The sequence below is a fragment of the Rhinoderma darwinii genome, chromosome 6 (assembly GCF_050947455.1).
Source record: "Rhinoderma darwinii isolate aRhiDar2 chromosome 6, aRhiDar2.hap1, whole genome shotgun sequence".
Lineage (NCBI taxonomy): Eukaryota > Metazoa > Chordata > Amphibia > Anura > Rhinodermatidae > Rhinoderma > Rhinoderma darwinii.
Genome location: NC_134692.1, coordinates 59,308,215 through 59,328,567, shown reverse-complemented (window position 1 = coordinate 59,328,567; position 20,353 = coordinate 59,308,215). Strand labels below are relative to the sequence as shown.

Genomic DNA, 20,353 nt, shown 5'->3' with positions numbered 1-20,353 from the left:
GTGTTGTACGGCCCACGTGGGCGTGATATGGGACCATAGAATTCTCCAGTCATGGGCCTGACTGTGTAACTGTCATCTGAACCGTCTGGTAACAGAAAACCAATATAATGTAGAATCTAGCATTATGTCCATTGTTTCGACAGAATCAATAGCGCAGTCGACTGCGCTATTGATTCCGTCAAGACAACGGAACCCTGTCACAACGGAACCCTGTCACAACGGTGACAAACTGAAAACATTAGCAACATTTTCATCACCATTGACATCAATGGTGATGCAAACGGAAACTAAGGTTTCCGTTTGCCTTTCCGTTGGGGGTTAACCCGACGGAAACCTCCAACGGAACCCCTCAACGGAAGGGCAACGCTGATGTGAACAAAGCTTTACTCAGTTACAGCAAACATCAGTTTTCTTTGTTAATGAGAGAAAATATGTTGGATGTCCATGCTGAACAGGAAAAGAATCATCTATCTATATCTTGTGGATTTCACTATAAAATTAGGACACTTAAGGCCCTTTTACACCGGCCGATAATCGGCCGGTGCAGCGAGCGCCGATAAACGAGACATCCTTGATCGGTGCTCGTTTGCTCCTGTCATACTTTCATTTTTTAAAACGATACGACCAGCAGATGATCGAGTGTTTTCTCATTCATCTGCTGATCGCTGCCCTGTTTACACAGGGCAATTATTGGCAACGCTCGTCTACCCGATACTCGGCCAGTATAAAACCCCCTTTACACCCAATAAACACAGAACAGAACAATGGTAATATAATATATAGAAAGCGAAGCGATATATTTTGATAAGTAAATTCTAGCATATTCCTGGTGAGTGCGAACATTGCCCTAAAATTAAATGCGTTCACAATACAATCAACAGATTCTAATTAGCTATTTACTTTAGGTCTCTCATTCTGTTACTGTTTCCATGCATAATGTTTTCTTGTTATATGATTATTGCGTTCTGGCTATGGCCTTGTGTTTATTTAGCTTTAGTGCCTATATAGTATTAATTTGTTCATTTCCATTACTATTTTGTATCTATTTAGCATACATTAATATTAATTAAATAGCAGTTTCGACTTTATCCTTTTTAATTTATTAATCTGGGGCCAATAACATGGACATAATCATGAAGTTCAATTTGACCTGTTCACCCGTATTTAGGTGTATGTTTCAGCTATGCCTGTCATCTAGGAAATAGTCTTCAGCTCAGAAGAAATACCTGCAGAGTCTTATTTTCTTTCAGACCACATACCCATCATCATTAGATGATAATTGAACAGCTCCATAGTGAAGCAATCATTTCCATTGTAGCTGTGATTACAGTAGTGTGTTTTTGCCTAGCTCGCTCTGTCATTGCCGCTTACAACATGATGTCACTACTATGTACTCAGTCACAATAGTGTCTACTCTGTCAAGCAGAGAATACTCCTGATAGGGTACTGTCCAAGCATCATACTCATTCTCGCCCGCCATGTGTTCCAATAGCAGCGCAACAAAGGCAGTTTGAAGCTCCAGGGTCCCGTGCTCCGTTTTTTTTTTTGTGATGGTTGCAAAGTCATGATGCAGTAATCCATACAATTCTTTTGAAAAGCCACATCACCATGGTGTCCTAGCCTTATTGACAGTAGTCTGAACAGGGGCCAAAAATCTAAGCACTTGACAATGGTTTTAACACAAACACAGTAATGTCTGTGAAGTTTTACTAAGTACATCCTAATATATGTATTTTAACATTTACCTGTTAAGATCTGTAAATATTTAGTTCTCCCATGTATGCAGATGTTTAACATGTATCTTCTAACAACTGGAAATGTTTGCTAAGTAACCACTTGTGTATAGCTATAGAAGAGCTGGCTTTGTGATTATACTCTTAGGATTTTGTCACCGGCTTGTTAATGCATAGGGACACATTTTTAGGTTTACCTGCAGTCCTATTATGTATGTAACCCCATATAAATATCCCAATGAGTAGAACCGTGGCTGATACTGTTTGTAGCTGTGTACCAAATAAACCTTTATATGGCTACGTGGTGGTTCAGTGGTTGGCACTGTTGTCCTGCATTCTTGATGCATCCAAGCCACAGTGTTGGCAAACCTTTCAAGTCCACTGACCTTGACTAATGATCCTGTTGACTGCAGGATTACTTTTCTGTACTGTACACTATTAAGGATTTGTATTTTTGGATATAAATTTGAAATAAACCATTGAACTGAATAAACCGAACAAAAATATGCTTTTGTTTAGGTTCCTCATATAAAGGTCTCTGTACGCCTATTTCAGAACAGAGTAAGATATCAATTTTAGTGTACTTGTAGTGTATTTTAGAGTCATTTTTAGAGTACATTGAATTACAGTCTTTGCTAGGGAGCTGGCAATAACTCAGGAGCAGGAGGTAAGTAAAATGGACTGCTATGGCTTGCTCATATTTGTGCCAAAAATCTGTTCGAAACCAATTGCTGTGAAGAGTCCATGTGAGGTGCAAATGGCATAAAAAAATCCAGCTCTCATCTTTTTTGTCAGGATTACAAAAAAAATTATAATCTTTGCCAGCAGCTGTAGTATATGATATTTGGGAACATACAGCTACTGCTTTGTTAATAACCTACATCAATGGAGTATATCTATCTAGAAATATATGGAACTGAATCAATACTCATTGGAAAGTATAGACGCATGAGCTATTAATTTCTGAAACACTCCATTCTTGTCATACATATGGATTACTATGAACCTTATCTGTAATCTGTTTTGTCTTGATACAGATTATTATGAAGCAGCAAACTCTGAATTGTCACCAGCGCCACTTCAGACATGAAGAGTCACCACCACCATTAGACGTGAAGAGTCCAAAAACTTTTTTTCTACTACTTTGTCTATTTTTGGAAAGTTCTCATCAAATGACCTTTAGGCCTCATTTACACGAGCGTAATATACGCGCGTGCTTTTCACGCGTGTCGTACGCACCTATATTACTCTATGGGGCAGTGCAGACGATGCGTGAATTTTGCGCAGCGCGAGTGCGTTGCGTAAAACTCACGACATGTTCTATAATTGTGCGTTTTTCACGCATCACGCACCCATTGAAGTCAATGGGTGCGTGAAAACCACGAAAGCCGCACGGAAGCACTTCCGTGCGAACTGCGTGATTCGCGCAAGAGCTGTCAAAAGGATGAATGTAAACAGAAAAGCACCACGTGCTTTTCTGTTTACAAACATCCAATGGAAGTGTCAAATTAGAGATGAGCGCACCGAACTTCACCGGGTTCGGCCGAACTCGTTTTGACCGAACCCGGCAAAAAAATTTCCAGTACGCGACGTCGGGAGACAGTCACTATCCACGGTGCTGAAAGAGTTAAACTGGTTCAGCACCATGGACAGTGACTTCCGATCACAATATACATGTACGTGTAAAAAAAAACAGAAGTTCTGACTTACCGATAACTCCCGGGTTCTTCCTCCAGTCTGACCTCCCGGGATGACAATTCAGTCCAAGTGACAGCTGCAGCCAATCACAGGCCAAGCACAGGCTGCAGCCAATCACAGGCTGCAGCGGTCACTTGGACTGCCGCGTCATCCTGGAAGGTGAGGCCGGATGACAAGAGAGGGACGCGTCACCAAGGCAACGGCCGGGAGACCGGACTGGAGGAAGCAGGAAGTTCATGGTAAGTATGAACGTCTTTTTTTTATTCACAGATTGGTGTATATTTTGATCGGAATTCACGGTCGAGGGTGCTGAAAGAGTTACTGCCGATCAGTTAGCTCTTTCAGCACCCTGAACAGTGACGGACGTCGACTGGCCTCATCTCTATGATGGCGGCTGCGCGAAAATCACGCAGCCGCGCATCATACACGGATGACACACGAAGCTGTCAAGTGCCTTTTGCGCGCGCAAAACGCACATGCTCGTGTAAATCAGGCCTTAGGGTATGTTTATCTAACAGTGCGGGTGCAGAACCTTCATAGTCATGAACTAAAAGCTAAGCTGGGATTTGGGTTGGGAAAACTGTACATAACTTTCCACCTATGAAAACTGAGCCAGAATGTTTTTGTTTAAAGGGAAGGTGTCACAGAATTTTTTTTTTATATGTTAATGCTTTTATTATGTCATTAAAATAAATTTTATTTATTTGTGTTTTTGTGTTTTACTTTTTTCTTTCTTTTACTTCTCTATGGGGGCTGCCATTTTTTTTCATCTCTGTATCTATCGATATACGGCACATACATCCCCATAGAGAATGCGAACGGGAGCCGTTCCATTCACTATAGTGTACACCGTCTGTGTGGGAACGGCGCATGCGCCGCTCCCACACAGACCAAAAGGAAGGTCTTCGGGCAGAGCGACATCCGGCGCCATTTTCTTGTGGACCGGAATTTGGGGCCGGACAGTAAGATGACTACTTCCGGTCACGGCTTCCGTCCATATGTTCAGAAGCAAGGACAGGGAGCAGCGGCAACGGCAGGAGCAGGTAAGTTATGTTTGTGTATGTGATGTGTGTGTATGTTCGTGTTATACTGTGTGATTACCACTGTATCTAATCCTCCTACACTGTGCATTCGCTCAAAAAATGGTGGCACACAGTGTAGCAGGTTTGAACACCCAACCCCCTCCTTTCTCCTGGCACTAGCCAGGATAAAGGAGGGGGGATTGTTTGAGCACACTAGAGCGAGTGTGTCTTCTCTAATTTTTCTGCATAAAGCAATGTTGTTGCTTTACCACATGCCAATGCTGACATTTTGGGAATTGCTCCCTCTAGTGACCAGCACATGGAAATTTTATAAATTTGAATCTAATTTGTAATATTTCCTGACTTGTGAAAAAATTAAAAAAATTAGAACAATATGTAATCATTTATATACTAACTGTTTAACTTAAAAAATATATAATAATTTCTAGCGACACATTCCCTTTAAGCATGAATGGACCATTGTGCTGCATTTTCTTTTTAGGGATAGCACAAAGAAAAGAAGAAACAGGGGCCAAGCGAAATGATGACTCCAATACATATCCAACATGGACATATTGCCTAAAAGTAGACGACATCTTTGTACCTTATTTCATGGCATTAATAAATGACATAATCTGAGTACAAAGTAATGATGTTGTGGCAGGCAATACTTGGCTGACTTCATTTTTTAACATTATTATGGATATTTCACAGATTTATTTTTATATTCCGATTTTTATAGAATGAATAGAACCATGTAGTGGGTCTAATGGGATTTAATGGGATTTATTATTAGGTGAATTCATTATTTGAGGATATCATTTCTGTAGACCATTGTGGTTATCCTGTACATTTCTTTATAATTACTATTACTTTTATTTCTGTCTTTATTTGCAGGTTTTGTAGCTGAACAGATTGCTAACAATAAAGTGGAAGATAATAACTCCCCTTTGGTGCAAAGATAAAATTGTTACAACCATATTAGCCCAGTTAATAAAAAGGAATTTAGTAGAATTTTCGTCCTCTGCAGTATACCAAATATTGATATTGTCATTCAGCAATCTAGACTTGGATTCTTTCGGATTTATTGTATATAAAATAAAATTTAAAAGTAGATATTTAATATGTACACTACAAAATAAGTACAAATTCACCACATGTAAATGCAGAAATGTTCTGTTAAAAATACATACTGTGCTTAAACCCAAAGGAACTTTATAATGAAGAAAATGAATTAATTGAATAATTCCAGAATAATCACCAAACTAAAACGTTCCTTCCTCTGAGATTTGCTGCATATCATTCAAAACTCTGGTTGCTTCTAGAAACAGATTGGCAGCCTGATGACAAGTAATAACTGGCAGAGATTTAAAGTCATGCTGAAAACTTTAGCAAAAAAGTTTACTTTAAAGTGTAACTAAACGACATAGACTTTCTATTGACCCCGTGCTCCGATACATTGATTTCTGGAAAAATCCGAACAGAAACAAAGAGGCTGAGCACTCACACAAGCACTTCTGCCGCTTTGTTTAAGCGATTGGAGGGGGTCTCAGTGCTCGGACCCCCACCAATCAAAAATTCTGACATGTCACTATGATATGTCAGAAGTTTGTCGAACATTTAGTTATCCCTTAAGACTACTTTTACACTAATACAAATACACAGCATTGCCATCACAGAGGTTTCCAACATGTAATCCCACTTGAATAGGGCTCAGCTGCAATACCAGTCCAGCCCATGGACAAAAGTGGCACAGTTTCTGGAAGAAAGCAGCCATGTTTTTTTTTCTAATCTCATACTACCCCTTTTAGATCATTGTGTCTTCAATGTGATAGCTGCTTAGTGTAAAAAAAAAAAAAAAGTCCCTAAATGTCATTAGACCCATCATTTATGAATTATTGGAGCATTCATATGGCAGATAAAAAGTGCGAGTGGACAATCTCCAGAACATGGTGATTAACAAACTCTAAGCCATAAATTCCATCTACAGAAAACAATATAGCAAAGAAAGACAAAAGGCACGTATCTGATGTGCAGAAGAGCAACGGTCAACTAAAATGCTGTGTAAACTTATAGATTTTAAACAAGGATACCAAACACCATTGTAACAGATACATAAAGTGGCTAAGCTGGTTATCCATTGCTGCAGGTCTGGTTCTGCAAAGAGAATGTACCAACAGATTTAGGATAGACCAAAATATTAATTCACAATTAAAAATTGCCATCAAAAAGTGAAACAAATAGGTCTTCAGAATGGCAAAAGCCTATGTGTTTATATGTAGCAAGATAAATAGAAAAAAATATTTCTTACAGGTTTGTGGCTCATCGGGTGGTGGATCATATAGGCATGATGTTATGATCACAGAATATTCAGTTTTTACAAAAAGCCCCATGCAGCTTCCTGAGGTCAAATTAGAAGAACCCCCCTCTCTCCCCTTCTTATAACAAGCTGGTATTTTTATTATAGGGACCAGGATTTTAAAACGCATAACTGTTATGGCAGGACATCAGTATTGAACAGTAGAAAAATCTTTGGAATAAATGAATTATATGAATGGAGTAGTAAAAAACCGTGACCTAATAATACATTTACTGTCCTATGGACCAGGTTACCACTGGAAAAACTTGATTGTTGCTTCTTAAATGATAGCTGTATCTTTTTTCTTGGCTCCTAAAGATTTGTATGAACTACTTATAGGTTGTGGAGCCATAACAGTTCAGAGAACATACCACTGAGAAAGAAAATGCAACAAACATGGTTTTAGGACGGAATTAAGATTACCCTACAACCAGCAATTAGATCCATCAGTAGTATTTTCGACAACAGACAACAGCACACATCTGTATGATTTGGTACTGGGTGCACGTCTGAGGTCTCCTCTTCATCCAACAGGTGAAAGTTCAATACACATTCAATCCAGAGGGAGACAGCACCCGAAAGGATTACGCTCTTCAGGAATTATTTATAATCCAGCTGAAAGTGAACCAAAGTCAATACAAAAGTGAAGTTTCGGGCGATGACACTTTTTGAAAGGCCTTTAGAAATCGGTCCAGTGACCGTTTGCAGCTTGATAAAGAGATTTTTAAAAAATGTCACAGCCCGAAGCATCGCTTTTGCGTGTACTTACGACTGGATTATAACTAAAGATTCCTTAAGAGCATATTCATTTGGCGTGCTGTCTCTCTTTGGATTGAGCAAATAGATTCATGGAATTACTGCTCATGTTTTCACGGTCTAGTTTTGCCCAGTTCGTTTCAACCTGATTTAACAAAAAAGTATATCTTGCTTTTTAGCTGACTCTGAAAGATACATTTTCGTGTTCGGTCTTGGTCAAGAGAGTGACCAATACGGTCTTTGTGAACTTCTCCCTATAAGTGAACATCTGACGTCTCATTTATATGTCAGAAGATCAAATCGGTGAAATCTACGAGAATGGACCTCCACTCTTCTCCAAGACTATGCACCAAACCCATTCAGCACTGCCCAGAAGTTTTTTATTGCTGGAAATCTCTGACACAACACACTGCCTCTCAAGTGAATGGAAATTTGCTTTCAATCAGAGATTTTCATGAACTAAAATCAGAGCAGGGCCAAAAGGAGTTCGGCACTTTATAAAGAGCTATAGCTCCTTCATTCTGGAAATTACTCCACCATTGTCATACATATCTATGGCATGTCAACAGATCATTTTTGTATGGATTTTACCCTTAGGGATTATGGGATCAAACAATTTCAATGGTCAAAAAATTCTGCTCCATAGAGAAAGAAAATAGTTTAACTTTAAAGACTTCAGTAAAATATGCACAAATTCAAGTAGAGGTGTTACATGGGATTATAAAAAACCTGGCAGCTTTCTTCTAGAAACAGCACCACATCGGTCTATGGGTTGTGTTTGCTATTGCAGCTCACTTCCATTGAAGTGAATGTGGTTTAGCTTTAATACCACACACAACCTGTGGACAGGTGTGACACTGTTTTTGGAGGAAAGCAAACCCCATTTTTCTACTCCTATACAACCTCTTTAAATGTATGATGTACATGTCCTTATTTAAATGGCCATTAAATATACCTACAGTCTGGTATTTTGCATGAAAGAGAACTCTTTTTCATGTGGGCTAAAACAAACTGACAAGTAAATAAAAGAAGTGGCTGAGTCTTGAATTAATGGCTCTTGGATGCAATGTCAAATACAGAGTGTTAATAGAACGTAACACTGTTAGGGCACGGCACATCATTACTTAACATTTGTCTTGTTCAGTAACTAAACACATATGTTAAATATTATATTTCTGGAAAGGACCAAAGTCAGCTGTCGAGTTTGCACAAAAAAGTCTTTGAATTTGTAAAGTACAGTGTAACGTCTAGAACTGCTCTCGAAAGTGTGCCTATCATTAGTGGCATTGACACTGACCTCTCTTAGCACACACGTAGAAATTGTCACAACTCCATTATTGCTCCAACATGGCAAAGACTTTTTCTTTTTAAATATAGACTGAAAATTCAAGTCAATTCCACAATCCTCAGCTAGTATCTAATATAGGTAACAAGAAGCTTCGCAATTCTAAAATATGGATTCTTGTAATGTAAAGAAAATCAAGGCTGTCGTAATTAATTTCTTCTGCTATTCCTTCTATTCTGTATATCATTACATGTACATAATGTAGATTAATGGAACCTACCTGGGTAATGACGCGTACTGTCGCTCAATTCCTTCAATACTGAGGTTGCGGGAACCACTTGGACCTCGTGCAGGCACCTGCAAATATAAAGATACAAAAAATAACAACCATATTAAGCATCATTTACTGGCAAGATGTCATTATGGTCTATACAGAATGCAATGGGAAATAAATAGCCAGGTGACCATAAAGACAACAGAGCAAACCTGGAATGCCTAATCCTCAGAAACGACTTCTGGCTGTTAAAGGTTTGTTCTCAGAGCACAGATATTACTCAGCAGAGTGACGCTGGAACTGGCAGATCGATGCAGCAATTTCAGGTTTTTTTTTCTCCATTTTTAACAATGTCAACTTGATGAAATGACGTGCACCCCAAGGTAAAGGCTCAAATAGCAAGTAAGAATGCATTCGAAAAAACAGCAGACAGCAGAAATCTTAACTTCTCTGCAAGTGGATTAAATCATCACCCTCCCTACAAATTCACTTTTACTATTCGTTTTTATATATTTTTTTTCATATGGGAATCAGTGCATAGTGTTATTTGGAACATGAATGCAGATGGCTATCAATAAATAGAGCTGAATGAATAAAAGACAAGTTAAAATAAAATGCCTGCAATATCTTAACCTATTTCAATTTCTTTTTGTCCCTGCACTTATCTCTTTTTGTTAAATCCTCAAGCTACATGACTCACTCTCTTACAGATGGGGGTGGGTGAGCCCTAATACATGCTTGATCATGAACCACAGGGCTACAGTATTCTTGTAGTAGATAGGTCTTCCTGTTACTTAATTTTGTACATGCAGCTACATATAGTAAAAAATTAGTTACCCAGATAGAAAGCAAAGTCAATCTAAAGTGTGACAAACTTCAGAATACACGATTATCGGGCAGACGAGCGTTCATAGAACACTTGTTTCCGATAATTGCCCTGTGTGAACAGAGCAGCGATCAGCAGATCAACGAGCAAACTCTCGATCATCTGCTGATCGTATCGTTTTAAAAAAGTTAAATATTATCGTTGTCGGCAGCGCATCTCCCTATGTAAACAGGGAGATGTGCTGCCGACATGATAGTAATGTATGTGGACGAGCGATCGGAGTAACGACCGCTCTTCCCCATCCACAGCTCCGTGTGACAGGAGCAAACGAGCACCGATCAGTTATGTCTCGTTGATCGACGCGCACTGCATCGGCCAAAATTGACCAGTGCAATAGGGGCTTTAGGCTGGTGCCATTCAAAGCGGCACTAAAACTGCAGAGTGAAAACCAGAGCAAAATCTCAGATTAGTGCATGTGATTGTTTTTTTTATTTTCTTCCAAAGACACTGTTCTAGGAAACAACCCAAAGAAATTTAGAAAAGGTCCTTCTCCTGACATTTCTGTTTTAGTAAATTATTGTATTCTCCATGAAGTAATTCTGGAACATCTTTTCTTAGAAAGCTTTGTTGTGCCGTTCCTCTGGTATTCCTTCTAGGAATTTATAAATAAATTGACAACTGGGTGTTACTAGTTTGGGGCGTGTCCCTACAAAGACTGGCAATATCCAATCAGTGCTGACAGTGAGACGGTGTAGGGACACGCCCCTTTCACAAGGGAAATTGTAACACCCAGTTGTCAATTTATTCATACATTTCTTGGATGAATATCAGTAACAGCACAGTGAAAAGTTCTAAGAAAATATGTTCAAGAATTGTTATTTCATGGTGAATACAAGGATTTACTAATGAAGACATGTCAGGAGAGGTGACAGTTTCTCTTTAAGCTGCAACTGCTGAGAAATTATGACATCAACATGTTCCTTTTTGATTCCTGTGAGCTGCAATCCTGTCATGGAGACCTTGTGCGGATTCAAATCACCAAATATATTAATATCTACATCTAAATTCACATGAATTATGGCAGATGTGTGCATTGATGACTACTGTAATTTGAATTCTTACAATTTGTCCAGAAAAACACTGCATGTGACAGAAATCATAGGGGGACATGTGGTCATCAAAATTTCTCGTCGTTGCAGCATTGGGATTTTAGACTGCAACTGCATTTCAACATTTTGACAGAATTTCTTCTGGTAGATTTATTTTTTAAAACATTGTAACATCACACCATTTATTTATGCATATAAATGTAAAATACATATAAATCTTTCTGGGAAAACGAAGGTGTCTGTTACACCACAAGTCCCATCTACATAGCTACATAGTTCCTGAAGTTAAAAAAAGAAACATGTCCATCAATTTCAACCTTTTACACGTTACAATTTTTACTTTTAACCACCAATTAATGATCCTTAATGGCCAAAATAGTTACAAGCCAGATGGACATTTATATTATTCCAAATATTGTACATGCAAGAACCAATTTTGAATGCAAATCCAATTCTACGAGGGTTAACCAGTGGCCAGAAAGCTTTGGTGACATAATAATCTGATGTCTATTCCTATTAAAGAAGCTCTGTCACCAGATTATAAGTGCCCTATCCCCTACATAATCTGATCGGCGCTGTAATGTAGATCACAGCAGTGGTTTTTACTTTGAAAAACTATAATTTTTGACAAAGTTATAAACAATTTTAGATTTATGATAATTACTTTCTTAATAGACAACTGGGCGTTGTACGGAGGAGTGTATAACGCTGACCAATCAGTGTCCTACACTTCTCATTGTTCCAGCGTGATTGTGCAGTGAAAGAAGCTGGGCGGGAACGATGAGAAGTGTATGACGCTGATTGGTCACTGATTGGTCAGCGTGATACACTTCTCTTTACAACGCCCAGTTGGTAAAAAGTAAAAACACGCCCAGTTGGTCATTAAGAAACTAATTAGCATAAATCTAAAATTGTTTATAACTTTCTCAAAAATGATTGTTTTTCAAAATAAAAACCACTGTTATCTACATTACAGCGCCGATCACATTAGGAGATAGGGCACTTATAATCTGGTGACAGAGCCTCTTTAAGGTATAGTTAGTCCAGATCCAAGTCGTTCACAAAAAATATACATAGAGATTCTGTAATGACGGGGTAGGGAGACAGACAGGTGGGCCCTAATCTACCCGCCACTCAGTCCCTGCCTACTTGCAACGGCCCGTCCTAGGCGACGGCATACAACTGGGCGACGGTCCCTACGCTCAATAAGTGCACGACAGAGAAACAGATATGGGTACACAGAAGCTAAGGGAAATGGGGCAGTTGCCCACGGCAACACAGTGAGCAACAAGAGTAGTGAACGAGCCGAGTCAAACCAGGAGTGCATGAGGTACAAATCGCAGAGCAGGAGCGTAGTCAGTAAAGCCAGGGTCAAAAATGAAGCAAGGTCAATAATCATAGCAGGAGCAGCAGAGCCAGGAAACAGAAAAGAATCACAGGCAAAGGAGGAGCAGGAAATGCAGGTATAAATAGACAGAGGGCGGGAGCTAGCTCAGTCTGGCCAGGCTGTGATAGGCTCTCCCACTCCTCAGCCTCCCAGCCTGACTGGTAGAAGATCGTGTCACTCTCTCAGACTTAGGAGCAGGTGCAGACTGATTACCCACGGGCGTCGACACAGAAGCTGTGTCTGGCAGATCCTTCACAGATTCATTGCAAAAAAACAAAGCCTTACAGCACCTTAAAAAAGCTAGAATGAGTGCACTACTATCCCTCTCACATACTTTTCACCTTATGCACAGAAATAATTCCAAGTGCAACTGACTAAAACCACACTTCAATATTCAGTGTCACCTTACGGTTTATCGCTTAATAATATCATGATTGTTTCTTAGGAATAAAAGATTCACCCCCTTCGAAACAATAAGAAGTGACTGTTGATAGCCTTACCACTGGGCCCTTATCCAATTAAACTCTACTATTTTATACTATATACATGTACAAGAACGAAGAGGGCCATGAAGTCACAATATAGTATGAAATCATACGGCATATTTTAGTGTGTAAAACGAGCATATTTATAAATAGGTCTGCAAACAGCTTCTTATTGATTTCAATGAGACATACGTTGTGTAGCTCATAAGGCGTATTTTTAAAAAACACTACGTAAATATACGCTTCATAAAAAAGAAGTGAGGTGTCACTTCTTGAAGCGTTTTACAAGCTGATTTTTCCAATTTAATTCTTTCCCATTGACGCTTCAAAAAAAAAAACACTTCGGAAATACGCCTCAAAATACACTTCAAATGTGCATGCAAAATTTAAAAATGGTTTGAAAATCAGCAGGTAAAACGCCTCGATTTCACAGGCTTTTTTCTTGAAATCAGCCTCGTATTTTTCAGTGTGTTACATATGCCGTGTGAACATAGCCTAAGAAGTAGAACAGATATAATATTCAGCAGAAACATTCATTTGAGATGAAATTCACACCACAATGGCACGTCTACATTTATATGTGTGCAGGAATAGAGGAGTTGTTTTTTTTCGCCAGGTACAGACGCAAAGTTATTGAGTTGTAGATGTATTCCATTTGTCACCATGCCGCTTTCACAAAGAATAAAATGTATTTTTGGGAATTCTGAGTAATACATGAAATGCGCACATGAGTTATGGATGCCACCAGCATAGGTCTTTCATGCCCACATGTAAAAAGCTATTAAGGTTATGAACAATTATAAACCAGCCTTTAAAAAGCGGTTACTTTGGAGTACTTATGCCTTAATGCACCTTCCGTATACAGTGCTGATAGCGGCTGGAGCTGTAACCTGGTGTAAGGCGGTTGAGAGGTCTTTTAACATATTCCCTCACAAAAGCTGCTGGTTTTAGCAATGCCAAGACACCGGAACGTTTCTTAATGCAAGGGACACTGAAATTGCCTCAGTGAGACTTCTGCTTTTACTGAGAGAGAGAAGGGAAAAAAAGACTAATAGCGTCCTTTTAACAAGGCACTCAAAGCTTCAGCACTAGTTGCGCAGGTGAAACCGGGAACAGAGCTAAAAGTGGCCTAAAAGCATCTGTAGTCGTGCTGTTTGCCCTCCCTGCGTGAGGCTTTTCCTAGTGCTTTATGCATTTGCCAGCGAAGGTTACCCCTTGGAAAACAAACTGGAGTGCGGATCTAGTGTTCTAGCTGAGTGTTAATAGCTGAAGTGCTTTCACCCTGACTTCTCTTTCTTGGCTGCCAGTATCATCTGAGGATATACAGTAGCATTATTTTCTTACATAAGGGAACTATGCTGGCAATAGAGTAATAAGGCAACAGACATCCCAGCATTTCATTCCCTTCCGGAGAGTTGTTTGTTGTGGATCAGAATATACAGATGCAGCAGAGCTGAATTGTTATTTAGGGGCCGTTCACATATGTTCGTTGCTCCTGTCAGTTTCATTCCGGTGTGTTGCAGAACAGCCGGAGGGAAACTGCCTACCATACGGTCTGGCGTCTGCTGCCTACCATACGGTCTGGCGTCTGCTGCCTACCATACGGTCTGGCGTCTGCTGCCTACCATACGGTCTGGCGTCTGCTGCCTACCATACGGTCTGGCGTCTGCTGCCTACCATACGGTCTGGCGTCTGCTGCCTACCATACGATCTGGCGTCTGCTGCCTACCATACGGTCTGGCGTCTGCCTACCATACGGTCTGGCGTCTGCCTACCATACGGTCTGGCGTCTGCCTACCATACGGTCTGGAGTCTGCCTACCATACGGTCTGGCGTCTGCCTACAATATAGACTGGTGTCTGCCTACAATATAGTTTGGTGTCTGCCTACAATATAGACTGGCGTCTGCCTACAATATGGTCTGGTGTCTGCCTACAATATGGTCTGGTGTCTGCCTACAATATGGTCTGGTGTCTGCCTACAATATAGTCTGGTGTCTGCCTACAATATAGTCTGGTGTCAGCCTACAATTTTTTTCTGGTGTCTGCCTACAATATAGTCTGGTGTCTGCCTACAATATAGTCTGCAGCTTTTATCATATTTCTGTTAGTAAGGATTATTAAAGATATGGGAGTCTGCTGTGATATGGGTTTAGCTATCTACTACTAGATAAAGAAAATTGTGGCATGATTGAAGACGTTTAAGCCCCATGCACACGACCGCAGCCTTTATCCGTAATTATGGACACATTCATTTCTATGGCCAACAGACACCTTCCCATATATTTACGGAAAGGTTTCCATGCCGTAGAAACCTTCCGTAAAAAATAGGACATGTCCTATTTTTTTTATTTTACAAACAGTGCTCCCATACATTATAATGGGAGCACAGCCCACAAATGTGGCCGGCTGTCCGCGGCCAGCCGTGCCCGTAATCACAGACCGTGATTACAGCATGGTCATGTACATGGGGCCTTAAACTGAAGTTCAATATGCAGAGCATTTTTTAAATATTGCATTGCATAAGTATCCATTCCCTAAAATAATGTTAACATCAGAATGGTTCTCTGTTATATCCCTGCACACCAGTCAGCAGAACGTATACTAAACCACCTGCATTTTGTGCAAGTATCTGCAGGGCAAGATAACGGAATATAAAACTATCTACAATCCTGCAATGGTATTATGCAACAGTCTCGTGGAATTTTTCCAATATATAATACACATCCATGGAAGTTTTATATAACCATGTCTGTAATTAATATCCATATAAATCTCTCATTGTGATGTCAGAACCTGATGATTATAAAGAGATGAATGGCGCTACATAAGCTTGGTTTCTGAACGTCTTTTCTCGAAAAGCCGAGGCAACAGTCTACGGCTCAATAGAAAGTCTATGAGCGTATACACCAACTGCTCGGCTTTCTGAAAAAAAGCCGTTCAGAGACTAAGTGGCACAGCGCTCACCCAAACACTTCTGCTGCTTCGTTTTAGCGATCGGTGGGGGTCTCAGAACTCAGACCGCCACCGATCAAAACATCTGACATGTCACTATGACATGTCAGAAGTTTTATGAGAGTTTAGTTACCCTTTAATTAAAAGATGGTGGACAAGATCCCTCTTTCTCCTCAAAAATAAGTTCTGCAGCAGCAGAGCTGTGTATTATAGGGAATAATATTCCCCTTACGATTAACCAATTAAGAATATTAAGAGTTCTGTGACCTGTATAAATAGACTCATCCGCCTGCCACCGCATGCTTTTATATGGTCACAAAACTCTTCGGTGACTTTTACCTCATATATACATATAATCTTTACATTGGTTACAATGACACTAGCACAAAAAATGATTGACATGAACTATGGGAAACGTGCTTTCTGTTACTCATTGTCATGTTTCTTGTATTAAGAAGGGAATTAATGAAAAAATATCCTTTTTATTTATTATTGACACTAAATGTGGCTCTTCACTTCCACAATGCGATAGGAAGTCTATCACTGATATAAGTTGATCTTTTTATTGGAGACACCTATAGACCCAACGGAAAATCGAAGTCACGGCTCATATGTAATATCTCTGGAGAAGAGGGGTCACGTTTCAATATTGAAGACGATAGATCCAGAGCAAATAGAAGTAAATTATCCTACAGTAAAGAGAATCAAAACATCATATACATATGTGTTAGGGTATGTTCACACGGCTTATTTACGGACGTAATTCGGGCGTTTTACGCCTCGAATTACGTCCGAAAATGCGCCTCGATAGCGTTGGCAAACATCTGCCCATTGAAAGCAATGGGCTGACGTTTGTCTGTTCACACGAGGCGTATATTTACGCGTCGCTGTCAAAAGACGGCGCGTAAATAGACGCTCGCGCCAAAGTGTCATGTCACTTCTTCAGACGTAAATGGAGCCGTTTTCCATGGACTCCATGGAAAACTAGCTCCAGTTACGTCCGTAAGAGACGCGGCGTTCAAGCGCCTGCACATGCCGTTTCTCCTGGAAACAGCCTCGTAATTTCAGCCGTTACGGATGCTGCCGTGTGAACATACCCTTAAAATGTATGCCACACAACAAAGGTCTAAAGTGTGAAGACTAAGGTCATGTACTAGACCAGGGCTTCTCAAACTGTGAGGCGCCCCCTAGTTGTTGGTGAGATGAAGCTGGGAAGGCAGTTGTCACAGAAGTGCTTATAAGCTTCATAGTCCTGACAGCACCGATGTCTGGTTAAAGCGAATGCATCACCTACATGATTTTTTTTCTTAATAATTAAAACCGGATAGCGAAACAAAATCTTTTTTTCTAATCAGTTTTTATTTATTTTTTCTTGTTAATTTTTTTTGTACATGATTATGGGACAGCCATCTTGCCTGAGATGCTGCTAACAGTATTTAGAGAAATGCTTTGCAGCAACCACATGGACCATGGGAACCTGTAATCTGGATCTGACCCATTAACTTCTATGTCAGAGTTTTCTAGGCATGCTCTGTGACCGGTGAAGAGGTCACTGTGCATGGAGGGGGGCTGTGTTCATCCCCTATTGTAAATGGTGGATCCTGTGTTATCTATGTATAGATGTTACCTTTCCTTTATAATCCTGCCTGTGATGATGATGAGATGACTGCTGACAAGTGATCTCTACAGAACAGGAAGTGTCAGTCTATTGTGAGGCTCAGTGGCCAGAGCGAAAACTGCAAGATTTTAAGATTATTTTTTAATAAATATAATGGCAAAAAATATAAATATATCCCAAAATTCGTACAAAATGTTTAACATAAATACTTGATTTAAATAAGAAGTTATTTTTCTTTAACACATTCCCTTTAATCAACATAATTGACGCCTTTGAGCTTATTTTAAGCTTATACTGGGTTCATGAGACAAATTAAAGGTAAATTGAGCAATAGTTTTAATTTTGGCATGGACTTCACCATAGTCTGGCTGGTGAGGCCCCAAAAGGAAAAGTTTGAGACACCATGCCCTAGACCAAGGACTTCAGGCAAATGTTATAGATTTCAGATTACTATTTTTATATTCCTCCAACATGCTCATATACATCAGCTGTTTACAACACAATCATTTTTTGAGAAATGCAGACAAAATACTATACACAAAAACAACAGACGGGAATAAAAGCACAATGTCTTCTTCCTACATCTGTGTGCGATTTGATAGACCAGCTGCCGCTTCTCCTAGCAGTTATGGGCAAGTTAAACCTTGGAATAAATGAATACATTTGTTTTGGATGGTACATCTTATTAACCCCTGCTGTGTAATTGGGTAAAAATCTTGAATTAAGTTTTAGCAAGAATTACATTTGCACTTTATTAGAAGATCTTGGGAACTAATATGCATATATATATATATTTTTTTAAATAAACATTACAAAACAAATTTGCAATGTTTTTATGGGGCATAGGAGGCCCACTACACACATATAACAAGTAGTATCCAGGAAGCACACAGAATCTATATTCTAAATTAACCAAACAATAACAAGTTTTAAAAAAATAAAAAATAAAGTCGAATTACTTTTTGCAAGTTGTCTTTGTATCCTATTGGCTATTTGGGATCACTTAAGACAAAAATCCAACAGAGGTTCCCTGGTTACATCAGTGGCCCAGTATAATATATACACACACACATGTTCATTCTAATATTATTAAGAAAAAACAATATCTATATACATAGTGCCATCAAAAAATGCTTTTCACTACACACAATCACAGTCAACAAAGAGCAATTTCTAACAGGGCCTCCTAAGCATAACACATCGTTTACATTACTAGTCGTCTTATATGGGGCAAATACTTTTTTTGGCCCCCTGAGGCTCCAGGGCCTGTGTGTGACCACAACCTCTGCACCCCTTATAGTTATGCTCCTGGTAATGTTTTCTACTCACATTGAACTTTATTATTTAGCTGACAAAATATGAAGATCTAGCAACGGACTAAGAAATGTTTATGGTATACCCTTAATAAACAGCCTAATATTGCACTTGTATTGCCTACTATCCATTGAAAGTTTCACAGACTTACAGAATATCAAGGCATTTGCCACATTGAAACATTCCATTTACAGGTTGGTGCAAATATATTCTGCACTAGAACTTATTTTTTCTATCTATCTATCTATCTATCTATCTATCTATCTATCTATCTATCTATCTATCTATCTATCTATCCATCTATCTAATATCTATCTATCTATCTCATATCTATCTATCTATCTATCTCATATCTATCTATCTATCTATCTATCTATCTATCTATCTATCTATCTATCTATCTATCTATCTATCTATCTATCTATCTATCTATCTATCTATCTCATATCTATCTATCTATCTCATATCTATCTATCTATCTCATATCTATCTATCTATCTATCTCATATCTATCTATCTATCTATCTATCTATCTATCTATCTATCTATCTATCTATCTATCTATCTATCTATCTCATATCTATCTATCTATCTATCTATCTATCTATCTATCTATCTATCTATCTATCTATCTATCTATCTATCTATCTATCTATCTATCTATCTATCTATCTATCTAAGTTCTGGTCAGTTGTGTACTGCAAAGATCTATTTCAAGCCATATAGTGCAAAGCAATACCTCCATTGACGGGTATGTGTATCACAAATATACAATGTAAATGCTTTGCCACTAAAGCCTTGAAGGATATAATTCCAGGATTCAAACTGGAGTTTGTAGAAAATCCCTCTAGGTAGAAAGTTGATCTGATTTCACAATTTGTGTAACTTTGTTCTATAATCCACTACTGAAAATCCACTTGGTTTATTCTATTGAGATTGTTTAGTATTGTTATACATATCATTATGTCATATTTGGAACTGTCAAACAATTATTTTAAAAGCTGCCATTAAAATATTTTCACAGAAAATATACAAGATTGTGATACAAGGGATTTAAAGAAATGTGGGACTTTCCACAGGGGATATAACCCGGGTAGATTCCTTTTGTTTCCAAAGCTTTGAATTAAAAAACATGCTAATTAAATCTCTGGTGCTGAGGCTGAGTTCACACGGGGGGATACACTGCGTAAAAGCATGCAGCGTATCCGCCCTGTGCGTTGCAGGGAACTCCGGGTGAAATGCGCAATAAACTGTGGTGCCATTTTTAGCCCGGAATGTCCGCTGTGAAAAACTGTAGCACTTAGCCGGACTGCTAGCAGGCCGGCCTCCTGGGATGACGTCTCATCCCAGGAGACCGCTGCAGCCTGTGATTGGCTACAGCGGCGGTCACATGGGATTAAGCGTCATCCCAGGAGGATGAAACACAGACTCCTAGGTAAGTATAATATATTTTTTGTTTTCTGAGTTGCATTATTTGCGGCGGGATCGCGATTCACGTGAAGTGTCAAAAAATAGGACATGTCCTATTTTCTC

The 20,353-nt window shown here is 39.2% G+C and overlaps 1 protein-coding gene across 2 annotated transcripts in view; it reads right to left on the bottom strand.

Moving 5' to 3' along the window:
- The window catches only part of PARD3B (par-3 family cell polarity regulator beta), a 1,147,141-nt gene that overhangs the window by 82,620 nt on the left and 1,044,168 nt on the right, over positions 1 to 20,353 (bottom strand). For both annotated transcript variants that reach the window (XM_075829835.1, XM_075829836.1), the window contains exon 22: positions 9,134 to 9,210. In XM_075829835.1, coding sequence (XP_075685950.1) covers positions 9,134 to 9,210 — 77 coding nt within the window. The remainder of the gene's footprint in view (positions 1 to 9,133; positions 9,211 to 20,353) is intronic.